Genomic DNA, 24,939 nt, shown 5'->3' with positions numbered 1-24,939 from the left:
ACTAATTTTTGGATAGTAGTTCTCATCGAATTTCCATCTAGCTGTTAACCCTGTTGTCAATGTCTGCAGTACCAGAGGTCTTCGGGGTCATTTGCAGCATTTATTTAGGATTTTCGTTAAATAATAATTATATATTAATTAGCATTTGAATAAAATAATGCATTCTCTATTTAATTCCATCTGTATTGTTAATTTCATTTTGAATTGTCTGTTATGATTCAACCACAGTTATTGGTCAAGTTGTGAAAACGTTTGATTCGAGGTAGCTCCACAAAAAGAAAATCGCAGGTGGACAGATCATGGGACCAGGAAACGCAGATGCTGCAGCGATCAATGAGGAATCGTCAATACAGATTTCAAGAGTGTAATTCGTTCAGGAGGAAGCAATCTTAAAGAAGTGATTGTCAAAAAGTGGAAGATGTTACTAATAAGTCTCAAATGGCAAGTCTTGAACTTTATATTAGTTTGAATAAAATCATCTTTGCCCTTCCTACTAATGTTTTATGGCGTTTTTAAAAGTTCCCGTTATTCTGTGTCACTCTGTATGAGGGCCGGTTTCCGAGCTCGGGATTTAGCTAAGTTCTAGACTTTAAACAGCTGGAGTCAGAAAAATGACTTTCCGAAACGGGGCTTAGTCTTGAATTATACATCTAAGGGCCGTTTGCATTTCATTTATTTATTGTCACATTACATCAATTTTTGAGTAACACTCATTTGACTGGTGACATGTCAATACTATAACAAAATTATATTTATAAGACTTAGTTCTAACTTCTTTAAAGTAAAATAAATAAATACACTCTATGATGTATCTCATCAAATTCACATGGAAATGAAAGTCACAAAAAGTTAAGTTACACTCTACAGCCCCTTTTCACAAATTAAAATTCGGCAGCAGAGTATAGGGCTTTTTCTACTAGCATTTTTCTGACTGTTAGTTTGAATTTGTTTATTGAATCTAGATTTCTGATGGCTGCAGGTAATTTATTAAAATAACGTATTCCAGAGTAGAATGGAGTTTTTTCTAGAGCTGTGTGCCTATGTATTGGAAAAGCAATGAGACTACTATTACGTGTATTATACCCGTGATTATCTGTGCAGAATTGAAATTTATCTAAATTCTGTTTAACAAAAACCAACAATTGATAGATATAAATAGATGGTAGCGTTAGAATGTTTAGGTTTTTGAAGAATCTCTTGATCTCAATCCACAAATGACTCTTATTATTTTTTTCTGGATTATAAAAATTTTACCGCTATCAACAGAATTTCCCCAGAAAATGGTTCCATAGCTTAGATATGAGTAGACATATGCGTAGTAGACGGTCAATAGGGTGCTTTTGTCTAGTGAGTGAGAGAGGGTGAGAATTACAAAATAAGCTTGATTTAGTTTTTTTGCAAGGACCTGAATATGCTCCTTCCAAGTAAAACTCTGATCTATTATAAGTCCCAGGAATTTTGTTGAAGAGGACACTTTAACACTGTCTTCAATTATTGGAAGATGTACTCTGTTCACTGCTGTTTGATTACGAGCAGAGCTAAATTGAATATCTCTGTATCTGTAGTTTTCTGCTCGTAAGCAGGTCCTTCTATATGGCAGCAGCCCTCCACTCTCTTCTATTCTCTGCCAGTCGCTTCGTATAGTATAGTTGTATAGTAGCTCATCCCCTCCTTGATGTCGTCCAACATTTTGTATATTCTTCTCCCTCTTCCTCTTCTTCCCTGAATGGTCCCCTCCATGGCATCCACCAACAAGCATTGCCGTCTCATCCAATGTCCCAGCCATCTCCTCTTTCTTCCCTTTATCACATCCAGCAGACTCCTTCTTTCCCCAACCCTCCTCAACACCTCCTCGTTTGTAACTTTATCCCTCCAACTGATCCCCTCCATCCTTCTCCATATCCACATTTCCAATGCCTCAAGCCTCCTCTTATTCTCCTTTCTCAGCGTCCAAGTTTCTGCACCATACAGTGCCACACTCCAAACATAGCACTTTATTAGCCTTTTCCTTATTGTCTTGTCCAGTTGGCTACAAAGAATTCTCTTTTCTTATTGAATGCTGTTTTTGCCATAGCAATTCTTACTTTGATTTCTTTGTTGCATTTCATATCCTCTTCCATTATGCTTCCTAAATACTTGAAAGATGATACCTGTTCCAACTGTTCACCCTCCAGTACAGCATTCCCCATTCTTGCTTTCCCTGCACCAATTCTCATGCACTTTGTCTTCCTGACGTTTATCCTCATTCCATACCTCTCACAAGCCTCATTCACATCTCTCAACATTCCATTCATCATTGTCCAGCTATCAGCCAGGATCGCCATATCATCTGCAAATCTTATGCACTCTATGTGTCTTCCTCCAATGCTGACTCCTCTTTTGCCATCCAAACACTCCTGCAATATATCCTCTAGGTAGACGTTGAAAAGGATTGGTGACATACAACATCCCTGTCTCACTCCTCTTCCTATTCTACTCTCTTCTCCAATTTCGCCCTCTATTCTCACTCTGCTGGTCTGGTTGACATACAGGTTCCTGATTAGTCTCCTCTCCTCCCATTCCACACCTCTTCTTTTCAGAGTATCCATAAGTCGGTCCCATCTGACTCTGTCAAATGCTTTTTCCAGATCCACAAATGTCACAAAAACCTCTCTCTGTTTCTCTACAAATATCTCTCCAATACTTCTTAACAAGCCAATTGCTTCCCTAGTGCCTCCGCCCTTCCTAAATTGAATAAGATGGCTTTTACTATAGTTTAACGATAGACCGTTTGCTTCAAACCACTTTGACATTGCTGACAGTGCACTTTTCAATTTATTTGCAAGAGTGATGTGATCGGGGCTTGTTGCCAGAGCAGTTGTGTCATCTGCATACATAATTAATCTTATATCAGGTGCAGCACTCGTCAGATCATTAATATATACTAGGAAAAGCAAAGGTCCTAGTACGGAGGGACTCCATTTGGGACTAAAGCATATGAAGAAGATTTAGCGGACAATTTATCTCTCACACATTGTTGCCTATTATAAAGGTATGAGCTGAACCATTTTAGAGCGGTGCCATGTATTCCATAATAGCTTAACTTTTTCAGTAATATCTCGTGATTCACACAATAAAAAGCTTTTGACAGGTCACAGAAGATGCTAGCAGCATGTTGCGACCTGTCAATCGCATGCGACATAACATTGACAAATTCATAAATTGCACCTACAATGTCCTTGCTCCTACGGAAACCGAACTGATTCTCATCAAATAATCCATTATTTTCAAGATGAGCAGTCAACCTGCTTGCGACAGCCATTTCATATACTTAAAATACAGATAGTATTGCTATGGGTCGAAAATTTCCAAAGTCCTGTGGGTCTCCCTTTTTCAGAAAGGGTAGCACACTGCTGTACTTTAAGAGATCGGGAAACACTCCATACCTAAAAGACTGGTTGACTAGGAAGGTTAAGGGTTTAGCCAAGTTTACAATACATTCCTTTAAGAGGAAAGGAGGGAACTCATCCCATCCAGGTGCCTTTGATGCCTTCATTTTTTTTATTAGATTAATTACTTCATGCTCTGTGACTGGATTAAATGAAATGAGAATATTATTTGTTTCTGGTTGCTTTCTACAATAATCAAGAGCTGCATGCATGTTTATATTTAGATTGAGTGTTTGGCAAATATTAGCAAAGAAGTTGTTGAATGAGTTCAGTGTGGATTCTATAGGAGTTTTTTCAAATACTTTAGATAGATTCAATTCTTTTGTGTTCATGCCTGTTTCTTGCTTAACAATTTTCCACGCCATTTTTGTCTTATTGTCAGAATTTTTTATTCTATTGCTGTTGTACATTATTTTCGCCTGTCTAATACATCTGTTCAATATTTTTTTATACTGTTTCACAGTATACTGTTGCACAGTGTAAGTTTAAGCTAAAGCTTAAACCAAACTAAAATTCTGTTTGCACAGAATCAGTTTAAACTCTGTATTGCGTTTAAACTCTGGGAAAGTTTAAACCTCCAAAACAGGAGGTTTAAACCAAATAATTGGATTAACTAGACATCTGTAAAATTTGATGGGGAACCAGCTAATAGTCAATTATTTTTCAACGTTTGTTTAATAATAATTATTCAGGTTATAGTGAATCATTATTGATAGAATTGACAGGAATTGATAGAAGTTTTCAATGCGATTGATTAAGACGACTGTGAAGAAATTTTGGAACTGAGAAAAATTGGGCAAAAAACGAACCATTTAAATTTTAGGGATTTTTTTTTTTTTTTTTTAATCCCATTGCAATCTAGTCTGAAAAGACTAATGAGCAATTTTTTCCTAATATAATAATGGGTTAAATATTAATAAGATAGGTAGTTCTCACCAGGACTACTACTTCTAGCAACTAACTTGGAATTAACAATAGATAATAACAGTAATATATATATAAATAAAGTATCATGTATTATAATATACACATTCACACTATCAACACTGCTCTGCTTTTGACACTTTCACTCCACAGCACCACACAACTCGAAGGGTTTGGTCCGCTTCAATCTGCGCAGCACATGTGTGTTGTCAAGTAGCTGAGCGACTTCTTCATTTTCATGCCGTTGGATCCTGACTGCATGCTTGCGTGCGAAGCGCCCAATCTCTGTTGCAACGAACTCCACCTCCAGGTCTCTGTGAATGTCGGCGTTTCGGCTGAATCTTGGAGCATCGACAATGTTCCTCAAAACTTTGTTCTGGAATCGTTGGATTACATCGACGTTGCTCTTGCTGGCACAGCCCCAGAGTTGGATTCCATACATCCATATTGGTTTCAGGATTTGTTTGTAGATGAGGATCTTGTTGTAAGTTGAAAGAGCAGAATTTCGGCCTATCAACCAGTATATTTTTCTATATCTGATACCTAGTTCTTCTCTCTTCTTCTTCACATGTGCTTTCCAACGCAGCCTTGCATCCAGAGTCATGCCTAGGTATTTGGCCTCGTTAGCAAATGGAACAGGTTTCCCATTGATGGCTAGGGGAATTTGCTCACATTTTCTGTTTGTGAAGTTGACTTGAACAGACTTGGTCTCATTCACTTTGATTTTCCACAGTTTAGCCCAACTGGAGATTTCATCAGCCGCATCTTGAAGTTTCCTCATAGATTCCTGACTGTTGTCGCCCAGAGTTAGTACAGCTGTGTCATCAGCAAATGTTGCCACTGTATCATTTTCTAACTCAGGTAGATCGCTAGTAAACAGTATATATAGAATTGGCCCAAGAACACTACCTTGAGGTACTCCTGCTCCAATTTCTTTTAGCTCTGAATAGGCGTCTTCCTGCTTGACTCTGAAATATCTTCCCACTAAATATGACTCCAATATTTCAGTGTATTCAATTGGAAGCATAGTTCTTAATTTTGCTAATAGCCTCTATGCCACACCTTATCAAATGCTTGGGCAACATCCAGGAATACTGCACTACAAATTTTCTTCTCTTCAAGAGCCATCTCAATTAAATTGGTGATTCTGTGGACTTGCTCTATGGTGGTGTGTTTCTCTCTAAATCCAAATTGATGTTTTGGTATCAACTTCTTACTCTCTATAATTGGCTTTAATCTTTTCAAGAGCAGTTTTTCAAATAGTTTTGAGATTACAGGTAAGAGAGAGATTGGCCTGTAAGATGTAACATCATGTGGTGCTTTTCCAGGCTTTAAAATCATTATGACTTCTGCAACTTTCCAGTAATCTGGGACATATCTCAGCCTAAAAGATGTATTTATGAGGAATGTAAGCTTCAAGAAAGCCTTCCTTGGAAGCTGTTTCAATACATCTCCAGTTATGAGATCAAACCCTGGTGACTTCCTGGTTTTGATGCTATTATTGATCATATTTTCCACTTCAATTACAGTGACTGGTGTGATCCTCGCTGATTCTTGAACAGTATGTGGAAGATGTTCATCATCATCATAGCTGTCATCAGTTTAAAGATGTTCTCCAGATGATTGCAAACCTAGCTGATTTTTGTTTATTGTCTCTGGCCCACGTACCATCCACATTTTAATGGGTGCATTTTGGCTTGAAGTCTTTTTAATGCACTTTGTAGCTTTCCATAGGGAGTAGTCAGTACTTTTTTCATTAGTCAGCTCAGTGAGATACATCTGTAAAATTTGATGGGGAACCAGCTAATAGTCAATTATTTTTCAACGTTTGTTTAATAATAATTATTCAGGTTATAGTGAATCATTATTGATAGAATTGACAGGAATTGATAGAAGTTTTCAATGCGATTGATTAAGACGACTGTGAAGAAATTTTGGCACTGAGATAACCGATTCAAGTTTAAACTTTTAGATTAACTTAAACTCGATTAACTCAATCGAGTTTAGCAATCTATACTGTGCAAACGGCCCTAAATGGTAACAATTGGAAGATATTGTTGATCAAAAACTAAAATTCATCAAAATTGATTCTTTTCTTCAAATTTCACTCATTTTTGAAAAATCATAACTCAGTACTCATTGGAGATAGATAGTTCAGAATGATCTCATTTTATTCAGAATTTCATAATCTAAAAAAAGGCGAGAGAGAATTTTTCTGCCCGATTACGAGATTTGGCAGAAATAGCTGAAAACTGGAAAATGAGCCGAAAATACGAGGTTTGTGGGTCACTCTGTATCTAGCACAAGGAAATTCTACGTGAAGAAATTGGTTCTGCACTTCTCTTATGTACCCAAATAATATATTAGAAAATCAGAACTACAATATAAATATTGCAAGCACACCTCCTTTTTTTATGTCTATATTGACTAGACTATAATGCTTGCGAAGGTTTGTGAGTTTTCAGTTGTGTTTTTTGCATTTTAGGAACGCCTGTCACAATATGGGGTGAAAACGAACATGACATGCGTTCGAGCTAGGAAGCTGCTGACACATATCTACGATATCACACACCAACAGGTGCGGGTCCCCAAGGGAGGGAAAAAGATGGCCTTGAAAAAGGACTACGACCCTGATGACTTGAGGCGTGAGATCGTCAAGTACGATCATGATGCTTATGCGGGTCAAGTGGGAGGTGGTGCCGAAGAGAACAACAACCAAACAAGAGTCGAAAGGTATGATTTTGATGTTTTATTATCAATTAAGTATACGGGAGAGAAACTGTTATGGATTTAAGCCTGTTGATTCTCCATATTCATCTCCACGTTATGATAACAGTATTTGATTGACATTTTTAAAAATAGAAACGTTTGTAATGTATTATCTTTTATCCCCTCATCATCACCTGGGCTTATAATACTTGTGGAGAGTTTCCTTTCTAAATAAATGACAATTTCTTGGTATTTTTATTTAATAAACTAAAATAAATAAGCGTTGTTGTTGCTATCCTTATCTATCATTCGTCAAAGCAGAACAACTACAAAACTTAACCTATTTCGGACTATGTGTAACCTTATCTAAATTTGGGAGAGGAATAGCACAAGGTTTCCTTATTTTTTCTATCCCCATCATTTTGATGATGTACTTCATAGTATCAATAAAGAATAATAATAATAATAAAGATAGTGCTATACTTTTCTATCTCTGCAACGTTGCTAGCTCGTTTTTTAACAATGTAGTAGTATAATATTAATTAACCATATTATAATCTCAATTATTATGAAATTTATTATTAAATCAGAGAAAATGTATTTTCTTGACGTATGGAATAGAATTAACGAGAATGAACAGTTGATATTACATCAGATACACCGGTATCAGCTATTTTCTATAGAAGGCAGTGGCAGGGAGAGAATTGCCAACGCTGCTCTATTCTATCTTTCTCCACTGCCATTATAACTTGGACCTCGCTATATACACTCATCAATAATCAGATTCAACAACATGTTTCAACATATAAAACAAAAGCACTTGTAAATTATATTTATTTTATTCATTTATAATTTTTACAAAGAAGCACTGATCGGGAGAGAAAAACTAAGAATACTCCTTGTACTATTTTCTCTCATTCTTATTTAGATTACATTTTGAAAGTTCGAAATAGGGTTAGGATTTAACTTTAATTTAAGGAGTGGCCTTAGTCGAGTGGATCAGATGCTGGATTTATGATCCAGAGGCCCGGGTTCAAATCCCGGCTCGGGCAAGATATTTATCTCGGGCCACTCCCGTGTTTCGTTAAGCCGTCGGTCCCGGTTGCCTAAAAAGCAGTCGTTAGGTCATGTCAGAGGCCCTGAAATTGATCAGTTGCGACCTGAAAACTCTGACACCAGATCTGAGCCAGCCAGGTCACACGATATTATTATATTGTTTAATTTAGGTTAGTCCATTTTCACTAAAAAACAACGAAAACTGGGAATTTTAAATTTTGACGATTAAAAACAGATTAAAAGACAAAAATATTACTCTCAAATCACCATTAATTGGAAAATTTTTGCGTAATTTTATCATTAGTCAGTAGTCATTTATTTGATTTTGTTGATAAATGAATTAATGAAATGGATAATTAATAAGAAAATGATAGAATTTGATGATAATTTATTGAATTGATCAGAGCATGCTGAAAACTCTTGAAACCAGATCTGAGCCTGCAAGGTTACTTGGTATTTGCAGATCCATTCTTTTCCTTACTGAGGGAAATTCAATCTCTAAATTTAGGAAATGTTCAAGGCCAAATTCGGTTTCTCTTTACCACACATTAGTGTAATAATTGTAAAGATTCATCAATAAAAGAGTGAGATTTATTTATTCACAATTTTGCTAGTAACTCTTGAAAATTGTTTGAAATATCTGATATAAAATTGTTTATTTGATTGCAGAGAAAATGCAGGAATACCAGCGGCAATCGGAGTTGCCCCAGAACCAGGCCCCAGCACCCCAGAACCAGGCCCCAGCACAGGTACAAGGCTACTTTTCTCACTGTTAACGGCCGTTAAATGGTTTAACGTTGGTCATCTTAACGACCGTTAAATATGTATTATTTCTATTGTAATAGGAAGGTTATGAGGATAAAGATTCCCGAACCTGGACCATCGGGTTTCCAATCTATTTAAAGTCGTATTTTGCAATTTATTGTGAGATTCACTTGAAACTGTCAGCATTGATTGAATACGAGGCATTGATGGTTGCTCATAAGGCGTGCTGACAGTCTGCAATAAATCTCACTATAGACAGATTACTATAGTGAGGTCCACGTTATAATGGCAGTGCTTGATTTGCAATGGTATTGATATCCTTGTCTATCATTCAACACAGCGGATAGCGCTATCTCTTTCTCGCTTTGCTCTGTTGCCAGATTGTCTTTTAACAATTTAGAATTAATAACTAATTGACAACATATTTTTAATCCTGATTATGAAAATTCATTGAGAAAATATTGAAAAATAGAATTTCTTGCTTAATAAAATATAATTGATTATTTTAAACGAGAATGAACAGTTAATATTACATCAATAAACCGGTATCAGCTACCGTCTTTAGAAGGAATTGAGAAGATAGAGGATCGGCAACGTTGTTCTCCTATCTTTCTCGGCTCCCATTATAACGTGGGCCTCACCATAGTGAGACTAATGAATCCTGCTCATTTAATAAATGCTGTCAGAAATGAATTAATATTATAGTCTAGTATTTAGTACTTTTTCTCCTTTGGGTTAATGAGTACAGTCATAGCCACCTCTAATACATAGCCACCTGTATTAGAGGTGGCATTGGTACTGTAGCTATTTTTTTTAGTAAGATTTTTGGAGCAAAGAATTTGCAAAGATTTTACCAGAGAATCTTACAATTTCCATCGGACCATTTTTGTGCGGCTTACCATAGTAAAAATAAATCATAGAATTTTCCCAATCTCCTCTGAATATGAGTTATAAAATAGTTTCTCAGTGTTTCGAAACCCACCTAAAACTGTAGGTCCATTCATCTTTAAATTACCATCCGCCCCATAAATACCCACGCGCAAGCCTAGAGATCATGTGAGCGTCACCACCCCAGAAAGAAATTAAAATTTCAATTTCTGAAATTTTATTTTGTGGTAAAATTGTATGATTTCTTTTCTACAAAAAAAGAAAACAATTAAATAATTGAGTTTTATGTTTTTCCTTGTTTCAGCTTCAGATGGCGAGAACAAAGTTCGTCTGACAATTCTGGAGAAGGTACTGTACTAATACATATATTCATGTTTTTAGAAATAGTACTTATTTTTTAAATTTATCTGTCTATAAATCAAATATTGCACATTTAATTCGAATAAGTATGCCATTTTTACGAGCGTAGCGAGTTCTTAGTTTTACTGAGCACACGGTTTTGTACGCTCTACGACAAAAATTAAATAGCTAATATATTACCAAGCTGGATTCCCATATATCAGTATCAGTCTGCGTGTCCGGTACAGTGAAAATATTATTCCCATGAGTTCGAATGGGACTATTCACACTCAGCCCGATCGAGCGAGTATGAATAGTTTCATTAAAACTTATGGGAATAATATTTTCACTATACCGTACACGCAGACTGATACTGATATAATAATTATATGGGGATACGACCAAGCTACTAGAAATTATTATCAAAAACAGCTGATTCAATTTGAACATTTTTAAATGTTTTTTGAAATTGAGTTACCTGAAGTATAATATCGATTATTTTCAGGCTAGTTTTAAATATTTTCTTGCTTCATTAACTTATAAATCATAGTAATAATAGTAATTCAATCATTTATTATACAGTTAAACATGAATATAAAATAATTCAGATATCTACATTGTTATAGTAAATAAATCTTATTTACGCAATTATTGCATCCTATTTTACCAGCTGTTTTGAATTGTTTTGTTATTTTCATCATCTGCACATGGTTCTTGGTAGAGTTTGGTCGCTTTCTAAATCGCGTCTTTTTAAACCGCCTGTTTGATAATGATGGTACTATTTGAACCTAATAATATTAATTTTAACCTGTAATCTATTCACCTATCATAAATATTATCTATATTCAAGTATTATCTTAGATCTTAACCTAATTCTATATTATTTGTAGTACCACAATTTCATTTTTGTCATTGAGTTTTTTAATGTGTTTCTCTGTCATCTACAATATGAAATAATAATATTAAATAAAAATACTAAAAATTGTCAAAACCATAGATTTATTGATACTTAGAAAGACCGGTTTCGGTTGTTACACCATTGTCAATCTCTGATAGAGAGTTTATTTAATACGAATAATTACCACATTATCAACTTCTCAACTACACAAAAAATGAAATAATAATGTTGATCCTTACTTTTTAGGCTATGATTTATAATGAAAAATTGAGCGACACCTACCGTGAATTATTGGAATTGGAGAATGAGCCAGTGATTCGCAACCCGGAGCAGTTTGAATGTCCCACATGTTTCGACATTATTGAAGTGGGCGGAGGAATTGTCTTGAAAGAATGCGTGCACTCTATTTGCAGGTAAAGTCTATTTTCTCACTTTTTAATTCTTTTTTACTCGCTTTTTTATATTTAACCTTCATTTAGTAGTGTCAGGCCTGGTTGCACAAAAGCCGGTTAAATTTTAACCGTGATTCATTTTACGAGAACCAATCAGAGAAAGCCTTTCTGATAAGACGGTTTCTCTAATTAGTTCTCGTGGAATTAATCACGATTAAAATTTAACCAGCTTTTCTACCACCAGCACTTAGTATGCTAATGCTGCCTTTTAATCTATGAGATCATGGTATTTGAAATCCAGTTTCTTTTTTTTATTTTGTTAGTGTTCTTTTTTATTTCTGTTTGACAATGTTAGACAATAGACTATACCTCAGTTTTATTTTCTTTATCTTGTATTTTAATAGTAAATAGTTATTTCGATTTTACAGATCATTGAATGTATGAGATTGGTCATTGAAATGTATGTATACTACAAATTTATCTTCCACATCACTTCTCAACGACAGTTGAACAAAAAAAATCAATTTTCATTGAAGCTTTTAACCATTAAAACTATTCCTTGATTCGTATTTTTATATGTACGTGTGAACTTCAATGCCATGTAATTGAGGTAAATGATGATTTTGAGTGGTGTGACTTGTCAGGTCACAGCGTGCTACTATTAAGATAATAGTTAGGGCCAGACCACATTAAGCGTTTTTTTTCAGAGGGCGTTTTTAATGTCGGCAGGGCAGGAAGCTCTCCGATTTGATGATTGGGTTGGCGCTTGAAAACCCCTTAATGTGGTCTGGCCCCAAATTTTAGTGTATTGCAAGCTATTCATTGAAATGTATTTTTACAGGACCTGCTTGTCAAGACTGGTGGAAAGTAGCGATGAGGCTGAGATAAAATGTCCATGCTGCACCAGCGTCATCCAGGAACGCGAAATCAAAGTGGTGCGTCTATTTATCTACTTTAATATTTATTCATTCATTAAATTATAGTCTGAATAATTAAGTTGAGACTTGAGGTTCCAGTCTACCAAAAATCGGCGTTGTCAGATTGTGTGAAAATAAATCTGATGTGATAGAATTTTTCTACTGATGGTGATGCCCACATGATCTCTAGGCTTGTGCGTGGGTAATTAGGCGGATGATAATGAGAGATAACGGACCTACAGTTTTGGGTGGGCTCTGAACCACCGGAAAACGATTTTACAACTTATGAATCATATTCAGAGGTGTTGGCTCAAGCGGTCACCCTTTAATATTGTCACAAATAATTGGATGAGACGTTCTCAATTTCAGAGACAATCTTGATTTCACAAAGTATTTTACAGTCACAAAGAATTGTATGAATCTTAATATTTCACTATGTGGCAAAGCCAATATTTGGTCGGCTGGTATGCTCGTTGAGGTTATTGTATTCAAACTAAAGTTCATTTATTTATCAATATATTTTGTATTTGAAAAAAATTTTGTTATTACTCTATTGATATATCATTATCAATTTCTAGTGATACCAGGCGCACACCGACGCGAATATATTGCGAAGTTTTGTTGCGGTGCGAATTCAATTCGGAGAACTTGCCGTAAATTTAATACCATTGCGGTGTGTGTGCTGGCACAAACCAATTCGTTGCGAAATATTCGCAACTTTTGCTACATGCAGCATTTGCAGCGCTTTCTCGCCTTGCGAATTTTGTGGCGAGTTCTGGAACTACACTAGTTTTGTCTGCCTTGTAAACAGTAACAGACATAGCACGACCACAAGTAGGAAAATAGCGAACAATTGTTGGAGATTATTTATACCTATCCAATATTGTATGATCTTAGTCATGCAGATTATAAAAATATAAGGATAGCTGTCTATCCTTCCTCAATTGTGGTACAATAGTATGGTATTCTCCAAATTAAAGTCTATCTTTATTAATGGCAGGCACCCACATTTTTTGGCCTTTCATATTTTTCAGAGTCTACCGCCATAGCAAGTAATAGTAGGGCTTCTTCTTCATCTGATGATATCATGATGAACTTCAGTAAATTGAGATGAAGTAGCCTACAATAGTACCGTAAATTTTAGATGATAAAAGTGCTGAACTGTTTGGTTAGGACAACTCGAATGTTCCCGCGCTCCACATTGCGATTATTTCGCTTCCTAGTGTGCGTGCACCAGCGTTGCGAATATTTCGCAACGAAAACTTCGTTTGGAAACTGCAGTCTGAATTCTTGAAAATTCCGCAACAAATTTGTACGCATCGGTGTGCGTAAACCGTCGATTTACTTAACACAATACAACTGAAAGCTGTTGAGTACTTCACTAATAACAGCTGAGGTATCTCAAAAATGTTGAATAAAATAGTGGTTGTATTGTGATTTCATGCATATTTTGTGTGTAAGAGGTAATTAATAAGTTGATTGTGAATGGTTTTCAAGTGTTTAATAATGGAAAAATATTTTATTTTAAAGTTATGTATGTCTAGTTTATGCTAGGTTGTGGTAAGGAGCGTTATAAACTTCGGTCTACTAGCACCGCCTGGGTGGTTCGTGGGTTCGAATCCAGCCGATGGCATGGACGTTTCATTGGGCCATATGAATAAAACCAAAGCATATGCTCATGAGCATGAGCATGCTCATGCATGAGCATGGAGCATAAGGTTTTGCTCATGAGCATTAGGTAGAAGCATAAGCTTTTGCTCATTTTTGTATGAATAAGCTTTACCTTATACTCGTACCTTATGCTCCTGAACTCTGGAGCAAATGCTCACGTATTTTAAAGATTTTTCATCAGCTGATTCGCCTTTGTGGCCTTACTTTGATTTTATTGCTCACGTAAGCGCTAAATATGCAAGTAGGAGGCACCGCTTGTGTTTGCGTCGTCTGCTCTGTTTTCTATTTATGAATTAAGTTTTAGGTTAGTTCAGTTTAGAATTTTGAAATAATAGCGTTTAAAAATGTTAACTCTAAAATAATAATCTTCAGCATAATCTTATAATATCAATAGCCTTCTTATAATCGTCTACACTCTCATCTTCTTGAATGCCTATTTCCTATTTTGTGATGGCTATCTTTATATCAGATAGCAATCTTTTGTATTGATTCTTTTGTAGGAATAATGGTGATATATATCATGGTTGAATCTAAAAAGAGTTTTATAGTTCTCATTTATGGTTGTGATCGTATCTGGTATAGTTTCCTCTTCCTCATACGAATTAGTTGAGCCATTTTATTATGAGGAAAAGGTGATAAGCTGCTCTAGACTAGACTCACCTTTTTTGAAGCATTTGCTTCAAAAGTTGAGCAAATGCTCTACTTTATTCATACAATTTTGAGTATAAGCTTTTACTTTTGAGCAAATGCTCAAACTATTTTTTTGATGAGCAAGAGCAAAAGGTTTTGCTCACGTTTATTCATAGAAAATGAAGCAAATGCTGCTATTTTAGAAGTATAAGCAAATGCTCAACTTTATTCATATGGCCCATTATCTCATCAATTCACCAACGCACTTCCGCAATAAACATAAACTTGATTGGTGCTGATTCAGGAAAATACTAATCCAGGAAAAATATGAGACACGAATGAAAACAGTCAAATTGATTATTCGTTGTTCAATATTGAAAATATCGATATTTTTTTTATTCAATTTATTTTTCCTTGCAATGTTGAAAACATTAATATCATTTTCTTATTTTTTAAATGTATTGTTTTTTGTTAATGTATTCATGTATTACAACACTTTGTTCAATTTTTGATTTGGTTTCAGGTGGTTGCGCCTGAAATTTTCGATAAATTCTTGTCGAAATCCCTTGCTGTGACTGCAAATAGCATTGAGAATGCTTTCCATTGCAAGACACCCGATTGTAGAGGCTGGTGCATAATTGAGAATGTCCTGAACCAACCTGTCAATGTGTTCAACTGCCCACTGTGTGGAGTAGAAAACTGCGTTCAATGCCAGGTGATTTCTAATTATTTATTTATTCCATTTCACACAATCACATTGTTTGGGAGAAAATCATCAGGATAAAACCAGAACTGTCTCTCTCCCTAATTTTGATAGTAGAATAGTCCAAGTGGGGTTTTGTAAAAACTTCTTATAATAATTTATTACTCTAAATTTTGTAGAATTCATTTTCAATTAATGGTAATTCGAATGTAATATGTTTGTTTTTTATCCAGTTTCTCAACTGTCAAATTGAAAAATTCTTAGTTTTGTTGTTTTTGGGTGAAAATGAGCTAAATTTTAGTATAAAGTTCAATTATAACCCTATTTGGACTTTTAAAATGTGTTATGTTATGTAATTTGGGAGAGAAATTGTACAAGAAGTATCCTTAGTTTTCCTCTCCCGGTCAGTACTTTCTTGTGAAAATAATAAATAAATGAATAATTACAGGAATTCACTGTCCAAGTATACATTATACTAAAAATTTTGTATCTGGGTTTAATCATTAAGGTGAAACGTTGAATTATTAGACTTGAAACTCCTATACTATTAAACGAGCAACTTCTGTTTATATGTTTAGTTGTTTGGTTGTTTAAATGTTTGTATGTTTGTATTTCACCGGATATCGAAAACTGCTCTAACGATTCTCACGAAATTCAGAACATAGTAAGTTTATAATATAAAGATTCGATTGTACTAGGTCTCATCCTTGGGAAAACTCGCTGAAGGACATTAAAAGGATAATTATTATTCATCCTTGGGAAAACAGCTGATAATAATTATTTCTTCGTCTGTTGGTGATGGAAGTGAGAGAGCGAGTTTATGTGTGTGGGACTGTGTCAAAATTATGACTCAGCTGATGAACTTTTGTAATTATTCAATCAGGTACTTAGTGCCGTTGCAAAAAAAACCGGGTTATTTTCAATCCTGATTAATTCCAGTAGATTCATCTCTTTGAAATGGTCTTCTCTTATTTGGTTCACGTGAAGTTAATCAGGATTAAAATTTAACCGGCTTTTGTGCAACTGGTCCTTTGTGAGGGAAATATTTGCATTCCTCTGGGAATTAATCTCAATTTAATGTGATTAGATAGAACATTTCTGTATGAATGTTATTATAATTTCTTCTTTCGTTATAAATTTGTTATGCTTTTGTACTCCAGAGCGAAGCTAGGTCCCCGATATTGTATTAATAAATGGGGAAATATGTAAAAATGATATAAATTTAAAGCCAGAAAAATCACAAAAATTATTTGATGCTATTTTTATTAAAGCTGCTCGCATAGTAGTTCTGTGTACAATGCCATGTAATTTTGATTATTTGATGCAATTTTTATCCTAACCTGTGTTAGTAGTCTACTGTTTACTGAGGAGCAAAGAAGAATATATGCTCGCAAAAGTGAAGTCCACGTTATTTATAATGGCAGTATTTGATTAACATTGGTGTTGCTACCCTTGTCTTTCATCTGACAAAGTAGAGAGTGCTATCATTTTCTAGCTCTGCAACGTTGCCAGATCGTTTTTTAACAATTTAGAAATATAATTTGTTGAAATGTTTCATCTCAAGAATTTATTATTTAATCATTGTTTCATTGACGAATAAAATATAATTTGAACAAGAATGAACAGGTAATATTATATCAGATATATGGGACTATCCTGCTTCTGAAAAACAAAATTTTTGGGGGTGGAACTGCAGGGGAACTTGAAGTGGGATAGCCACGTGGAAAAGCTCCAAAAAAGACTATCATGCTCTCTTCGCTATGAGAACAGTAAAGGGAAATTATAAATATTACGACAGCTCTAAGGGTTTATCATGGTTATTTCCTATCATTGATTAGATTTAGTATTCTATTTTGGGGGTCAGGAAGGAACTATTTGAACACATGCTCAAAATGCAGGAAAAAGCACTTGGGGTTGTTGAGGGAGAGACGTCTTTCTTCTTCCTGTAAACCTATACTCAGGAGACTCCAGCTTCTTTCTGTTCCAGCTATCTATTTCTTGGAAGTGGTTTCTTTTGTGTTCAAAAATTCAGAAATTTTCAATGTTGACCGAATTAATCATGCATACAGAACTCGAGGTAGAAATGCATGTTTGTTCCACCTCCCAATTCATAGACTTTCTCAACTGTCAAATTGAAAAATTCTTAGTTTTTGTTGTTTTTGGGTGAAAATGAGCTAAATTTTAGTATAAAGTTTAATTATAACCCTATTTGGACTTTTAAAATGTATTATGTTATGTAATTTGGGAGAGAAATTGTACAAGAAGTATCCTTAGTTTTCCTCTCCCGGTCAGTACTTTCTTGTGAAAATAATAAATAAATGAATAATTACAGGAATTCACTGTCCAAGTATACATTATACTAAAAATTTTGTATCTGGGTTTAATCATTAAGGTGAAACGTTGAATTATTAGACTTGAAACTCCTATACTATTAAACGAGCAACTTCAGTTTATATGTTTAGTTGTTTGGTTGTTTAAATGTTTGTATGTTTGTATTTCACCGGATCTCGAAAACTGCTCTAACGATTCTCACGAAATTCAGAACATAGTAAGTTTATAATATAAAGATTCGATTGTACTAGGTCTCATCCTTGGGAAAACTCGCTGAAGGACATTAAAAGGATCATTATTATTCATCCTTGGGAAAACAGCTGATAATAATTATTTCGTCGTCTGTTGGTGATGGAAGTGAGAGAGCGAGTTTATGTGTGTGGGACTGTGTCAAAATTATGACTCAGCTGATGAACTTTTGTAATTATTCAATCAGGTACTTAGTGCCGGTTGCAAAAAAAACCGGGTTATTTTCAATCCTGATTAATTCCAGTAGATTCATCTCTTTGAAATGGTCTTCTCTTATTTGGTTCACGTGAAGTTAATCAGGATTAAAATTTAACCGGCTTTTGTGCAACTGGTCCTTTGTGAGGGAAATATTTGCATTCCTCTGGGAATTAATCTCAATTTAATGTGATTAGATAGAACATTTCTGTATGAATGTTATTATAATTTCTTCTTTCGTTATAAATTTGTTATGCTTTTGTACTCCAGAGCGAAGCTAGGTCCCCGATATTGTATTAATAAATGGGGAAATATGAAAAAATAATATAAATTTAAAGCCAGAAAAATCACAAAAATTATTTGATGCTATTTTTATTAAAGCTGCTCGCATAGTAGTTCTGTGTACAATGCCATGTAATTTTGATTATTTGATGCAATTTTTATCCTAACCTGTGTTAGTAGTCTACTGTTTACTGAGGAGCAAAGAAGAATATATGCTCGCAAAAGTGAAGTCCACGTTATAATGGCAGTATTTGATTAACATTGGTGTTGCTACCCTTGTCTTTCATCTGTCAAAGTAGAGAGCGCTATCATTTTCTAGCTCTGCAACGTTGCCAGATCGTTTTTTAACAATTTAGAAATATAATTTGTTGAAATGTTTCATCTCAAGAATTTATTATTTAATCATTAAAAAATATGTTTCATTAACGAATAAAATATAATTTGAACAAGAATGAACAGGTAATATTATATCAGATATATGGGACTATTCTGCTTCTGAAAAACAAAATTGTTGGGGGTGGAACTGCAGGGGAACTTGAAGTGGGATAGCCACGTGGAAAAGCTCCAAAAAAGACTATCATGCTCTCTTCGCTATGAGAACAGTAAAGGGAAATTATAAATATTACGACAGCTCTAAGGGTTTATCATGGTTATTTCCTATCATTGATTAGATTTAGTATTCTATTTTGGGGGTCAGGAAGGAACTATTTGAACACATGCTTCAAAATGCAGAAAAAAGCACTTGGGGTTGTTGAGGGAGTGAGTCCTTCTTCTTCCTGTAAACCTATACTCAGGAGACTCCAGCTTCTTTCTGTTCCAGCTATCTATTTCTTGGAAGTGGTTTCTTTTGTGTTCAAAAATTCAGAAATTTTCAATGTTGACCGAATTAATCATGCATACAGAACTCGAGGTAGAAATGCATGTTTGTTCCACCTCCCAATTCATAGACTCTCTCTACTTGAAAAAGGGCCTTCAGGATTGAAGTTTTATAATTGTATTCCAGAGGATATTAGGCTGTGTGGTGGTTATATAGTGTTTCTATCGAAGATAACCAGGACATTGGTAGAGGCATGTCCCTATACAATAGAGGAGTGCTGCAACGCATTCTCAGGATCCCGATCCTGAACTTGACATGTTGCATGCCACTTAAGCCTTGCTCAAAAATGTGTGGCTTTACGCAACTAAATTGTAATAAATAAATACCGGTATCAGATATCCTCTATGGAAGGTTGTGGCAAGGCAGAGAAATGTCAACAATGTTCTCCAATCTTTCTCCAGCGCCATTAAAACGTGGACCTCACTATAGCTCGATATTATTGTAATCAAACTTTTATAGAGAGATCCACGTTGTGAAGTCTGTATCTGATTAATATTGGTTGTCTGTCATTAGACAAAGCAGATAGCTCCATCCTTTTTTAGCCCTGCACTGTCACCAAATCGTTTGTAGGCTGTGAATAAATATAATTTTCCTACAGTTACGTTGAAAAGTGGCCATTGCTGCACTGATTACAGAACGCAAAGAATCACTTTTCCGCTCTAGTGCGGGAAAAATTTTTCTGCACTCCAGATTTGCAACATGGCAACGCAAAATACTTAGTAGGTTATATGGAGCAACAGTGCAGCAAAATCGAAATGAAGTTGGTAACAGTGACTGGGCTGCTATAGTGAGCAGAGGTGCAACGAAGCACAACGCGCTAATTATTAGTATTAGATATTATAACCAAGCACAACATTTTTATTCAATTTGACAATAAATTAAGGTTTTTATCAATAATAAAATTACACAGAAAAACATTTGATCCATTTTAGGCAATTTTACCCATAATTACCCACTTTTCATATTCAATGGTAACTGTAGGAAAAACTTAATGTGAAATATGTCCGCAAAGTTCCTCTGCTGCACTCAAGAAACCATTCCGCCCTCGCCTACGGCTCGGGCGTAAACGTTTCTTTCGGTGCAGCAAACTGTCACTTTGCGCACTAGTTGCACAAATAACTATTTCCTACAGATACCTTGAAAAGTGACCATTTCTGCACTGATTGCAGGCCGCAAAGAATCACTTTTCCGCACTAGTGCGCAAAGTGAGTACCTACTTTGCGTACTCCAGATTTGCAGCATGACAACGCAAAATAGTTAGTAGGTTATATGGAGCACCAGTGCAGGAAAATCAAAATTAAGTTGGTAACACTCATAGTGAGGCCCACGTTATAATGGCAGTGGAGAACTTGCCATTATGTGCCTTGATTATAGTCATTTCAATGCCTACATAAGATAAACCCCCTTCAAGCAGTCAGATAATTTTCAATTGAATTACTAATCATTATAATTCAATTATTATTATTCAATTTTAAATAAATTAAGGTTTTTATTAATAATAAAATTACACAGAAAAACATTTGATGGATTTCAGGGAAATTTACCCATAATTACCCACTTTTCATATTCAATGGTAACTGTAGGAGAAATTTAATGTGAAATACGTCCGCAAAGTTCCTCTGCTGCACTCAAGAAACCATTCCGCCCTCGCCTACGGCTCGGGCGTAAACGTTTCTTTCGGTGCAGCAAACTGTCACTTTGCGCACTAGTTGCACAAATAACTATTTCCTACAGATACCTTGAAAAGTGACCATTTCTGCACTGATTGCAGGCCGCAAAGAATCACTTTTCCGCACTAGTGCGCAAAGTGAGTACCTACTTTGCGTACTCCAGATTTGCAGCATGACAACGCAAAATAGTTAGTAGGTTATATGGAGCACCAGTGCAGGAAAATCAAAATTAAGTTGGTAACACTCATAGTGAGGCCCACGTTATAATGGCAGTGGAGAACAGTGTTGCCTTGCCATTATGTGCCTTGATTATAGTCATTTCAATGCTTACATAAGATAAACCCCCTTCAAGCAGTCAGATAAATTTTCAATTGAATTACTAATCATTATAATTCAATTATTATTATTCAATTTTAAATAAATTAAGGTTTTTATTAATAATAAAATTACACAGAAAAACATTTGATGGATTTCAGGGAAATTTACCCATAATTACCCACTTTTCAATGTTTCTTTCGGTGCAGCAAACTGTCACTTTGCGCACTAGTTGCACAAATAACTATTACTACCAGAATAATTAATCTCAATAATTGAAAATTTATTGTTAAACCATGGAAAGATATATTTTCTCACAGTCCGGCCTGATGAGTATAAATAATCCCATTTGAAACTCAAGGAAGAAGGTTTGCACTGAAAGGACGCGAACGTTGATACTGAATGCGGAAATCCAACTTGAGTTTTCTTCTACCTTCCATGGTTCAACCCAATACGAGGTTCCTCGTATCTATCTTTTATATATCTATCTTTGCAAATATATTATTCCCCTTCAATTTTCCTTTACCCAACCATCATCATCTCTCTCACTCATTACCCACGTATAAGCCTAAGAGCTTATGTGGGCATCACCCTCAGTAATTACTACTATTATTATTAATTCGATGCAATTTTAATTAGCCTAATCATTTACTTTTACGAGATTGAAAACTTTTTCGTTAGCCTAATTTACTACTTTTTATTCCCCTATAAAAAACTAGCCGTCAGGCTCGCTTCGCTCGCCATATCCGTCTAGCCAGGGATCGTCCAAAAATGAAATCAGCGGGCTCGCTTCGCTTGCCTGCATTCTTTATTTGAAAATGCTTCATTCCATTACAAAGTCAAAGTACTGAGAAAACGCTGAAAAGCTGAGAAAAAACGTTGGAAAAACGCTGATTTTGGGCGTATCTTTGATGAAATATTAAAGTCAACTCATCACAAAATTGTAAATACGCTAATTTTGGGCGAATGTATGGCGTTACTTGAATTTCCTTTTAACACAACATTATTCCACCCCTGCTGAGCTTCTGTAGTAAATTTGAACATTTTCTGTACATTTATTCTCGATAAAGCTGAGAAAGCGCAAAAAAAACGTTTAGAAATGCAAATTCCTTCTAACACAACATTATTACACCCTAGTTGAGCTACTGTACTAAATTTGAACATTTTCTGTACATTTGTTCTCGATAGAGCTGAGAAAACGCTGGAAAAACGCAGATTTTGGGCGTATCTTTGGAAATTTTTCCAAATCCGTTCTTAGTGCGCCTCTAAAGGGCCAACGGAACATACCTACCAAATTTGAACGTTTTTAGTCCGGTAGATTTTTAGTTCTGCGAGTGAGTGAGTCAGTAGGTCAGTCAGTCAGTCAGTGAGTGCCATTTCGCTTTTATATATATATATATATATTATATATATATATATATATATATATATATATATATAGGATAAGTTACATCATAATTTTCAGTAACATTCCTTAATATCTGATGTAGGAAGCTCTTTCGAGTAGCCCTATTGAGATGAATTGTATATAATTATGTAATTCAATAATCTTATAATTAATATTCAATAATTTATTAATTTTCAGGCAATTCATCCATCAATGAACTGCCTGCAGTATCAGATCCATTTGGAGGTTCAGTCCGAAAAGGATCCAGTCGCCAAAAAATCTCTCCAGTATTTACAAGTGAGTATTTTTATAATTTTGTTAAATATTACTGTACTGACTTGAGTTATATAAGACACTATTAAATTACTCAGTAATAATGAATTATTAATACACGTGACAAAGTGCGATACCATATTAGGCGTTTTCAGAGCCGACAGGGCAGGAAGCTCTCCGATTGGCTGATTGGGATGGCGCCTGAAAAAACGCCTAATATGGTCTCTCCCTTTTTGTGACATAAGCTGTGCTTTAAGACTCAAACTTATTGTTTATCCATTGGGCCCGTTCTGTGTACATAGAATGTGGTAAATTATCCGATTCAAAATTTACCAGGTAAAAAGTTCCGCGTCCCATGGGAAGAATTTTGACAGATTCTGTACCAGAAACCAGTTCCAGTTCCAAGTTCCTGCCCCACATTCCAAGCGTGGTAAATTGTTCCCGCTCCAACGATCCGAGCTCTCATTGGTCGATTGAATTTTATAGTCTTCTTGCTTCTATATGCATGCGCTGATAGCTTGTATACCATAGCATAGCCATAGAATACATACTCAACAAAATTATGTTTGATAACCATTCGTTAAATGAATTTTTCTCTATAGAAAACTTGGGAGTATACCTTCGGTAATAGAATGAAAGAAATATACACTTTTCTAGACGGTAAGTTTGTAAAACAGCCTTTCTTCATTCACGCAGCTAGTAAACGACACATTTTGGTGTAAATCAACTTAATAAGTGCGCGCCAAAAGCTTGAACCAACGATTTTGAAATGGCGCTCTGTTGGAAAATTTTGCACTAGTCACGTGATGGAACAATTTACGATTGGGGAACTGGAACAATTTACTGTACACAGAACGTACACATTGATAAATATTGGTTTCATTCATCTATTGTTTATTGACCGAGCGAAGTGAGGTCTAAGATTCAAGTCGACGGTTTGGCATTTCTCTTGATATTTAAATGTTTGAATGTTTTATGTTGCGCATTTACGGCGAAACGCGGTAATAGATTTTCATGAAATTTGACAGGTATGTTCCTTTTTTAATTGCGCGTCTACGTATATACAAGGTTTTTGGAAATTTTGCATTTCATGCATAATATTAAAGGAAAAAGGAGCCTCCTTCATACGCCAATATTAGAGTAAAAATCAGACTATAGAATTATTCATCATAAATCAGCTGACAAGTGATTACACAGATGTGTGGAGAAGCCAGTCTATTGCTGTATTTCCATAAGGTCAATAGTTTCATTCAGGTACTTGTGGATGAGAATACTGCGTGAGGTCTACTGTTCACAGAACTACTAGTGTTATTGTCAATTCAGTGTTTGATATTATTGCTTAATGTAGATAATCTGTTGGTCTCAGCTGATATAATATAACAGTTGTGTAGCTCATTGACAGCTTTTATTATATAGATACTCAGGGGTGAAACCACCGTCAGGGGGGTTCCCCCCACCAATAAAATAACAAATATTAAAAGCCAGACAAATAATAATTATGGCAATGTTGTCTGTCCACCGTTAATAAAGCTGCGCTATTGGTTAGTTTCCTTGAATTCAAGTTTTTTAACCTCAAAAATATAATTATAATAATGAAAATAATAAAAAATGTAAGTTTTCTTCTTCATCTGCATCATACTTTTTTATTCAGTTAATTTTATTCATTCTTCATTAACTGACAAGTTTTCATCTAACTTTTTTGCATTATCCTTCTCTGTTTGGTTGTTTTCATTTATTCTACATTGACTGACAACTATTTTCATCTCATTTTCCTATTTGTAGTTTGAATTGTACCTCCTTCAAGATTCAAGGTGCATCCAAAAATCAAACATGTTCAATATCTACTTGAATCAACATGACTTGAAGAATGGTCTATGTTGTCATAGTGGAGACAAAGTTCTGTTCTTGTAAACTTGACTTCAATTTTGCAAAATAATATATTCATTTAAAACAAACGTGAAGACATTTTGAATTTGAGGAAACTTCACTAATGTAAACGCTCTTTTATCGAAATTAATCACGTTTCCCCAATTTGTTTCT

At 35.1% G+C, this 24,939-nt stretch overlaps 1 protein-coding gene across 2 annotated transcripts in view; it reads left to right on the top strand.

Moving 5' to 3' along the window:
* Window positions 1–24,939, top strand: part of LOC111052537 — an 82,113-nt gene that overhangs the window by 47,932 nt on the left and 9,242 nt on the right. For both annotated transcript variants that reach the window (XM_039430056.1, XM_039430057.1), the window contains 7 exons: window positions 6,838–7,085; window positions 8,787–8,866; window positions 10,075–10,118; window positions 11,254–11,420; window positions 12,241–12,334; window positions 15,141–15,332; window positions 22,825–22,923. In XM_039430056.1, the coding sequence (XP_039285990.1) occupies window positions 6,838–7,085; window positions 8,787–8,866; window positions 10,075–10,118; window positions 11,254–11,420; window positions 12,241–12,334; window positions 15,141–15,332; window positions 22,825–22,923 (924 nt within the window). The remainder of the gene's footprint in view (window positions 1–6,837; window positions 7,086–8,786; window positions 8,867–10,074; window positions 10,119–11,253; window positions 11,421–12,240; window positions 12,335–15,140; window positions 15,333–22,824; window positions 22,924–24,939) is intronic.

The sequence above is a fragment of the Nilaparvata lugens genome, chromosome 6, assembly GCF_014356525.2.
Source record: "Nilaparvata lugens isolate BPH chromosome 6, ASM1435652v1, whole genome shotgun sequence".
NCBI classification, from domain to species: Eukaryota; Metazoa; Arthropoda; class Insecta; order Hemiptera; family Delphacidae; genus Nilaparvata; species Nilaparvata lugens.
The sequence above is the reverse complement of the archived record's forward strand: the minus strand, read 5'-3'. Positions and strand labels throughout refer to the sequence as shown.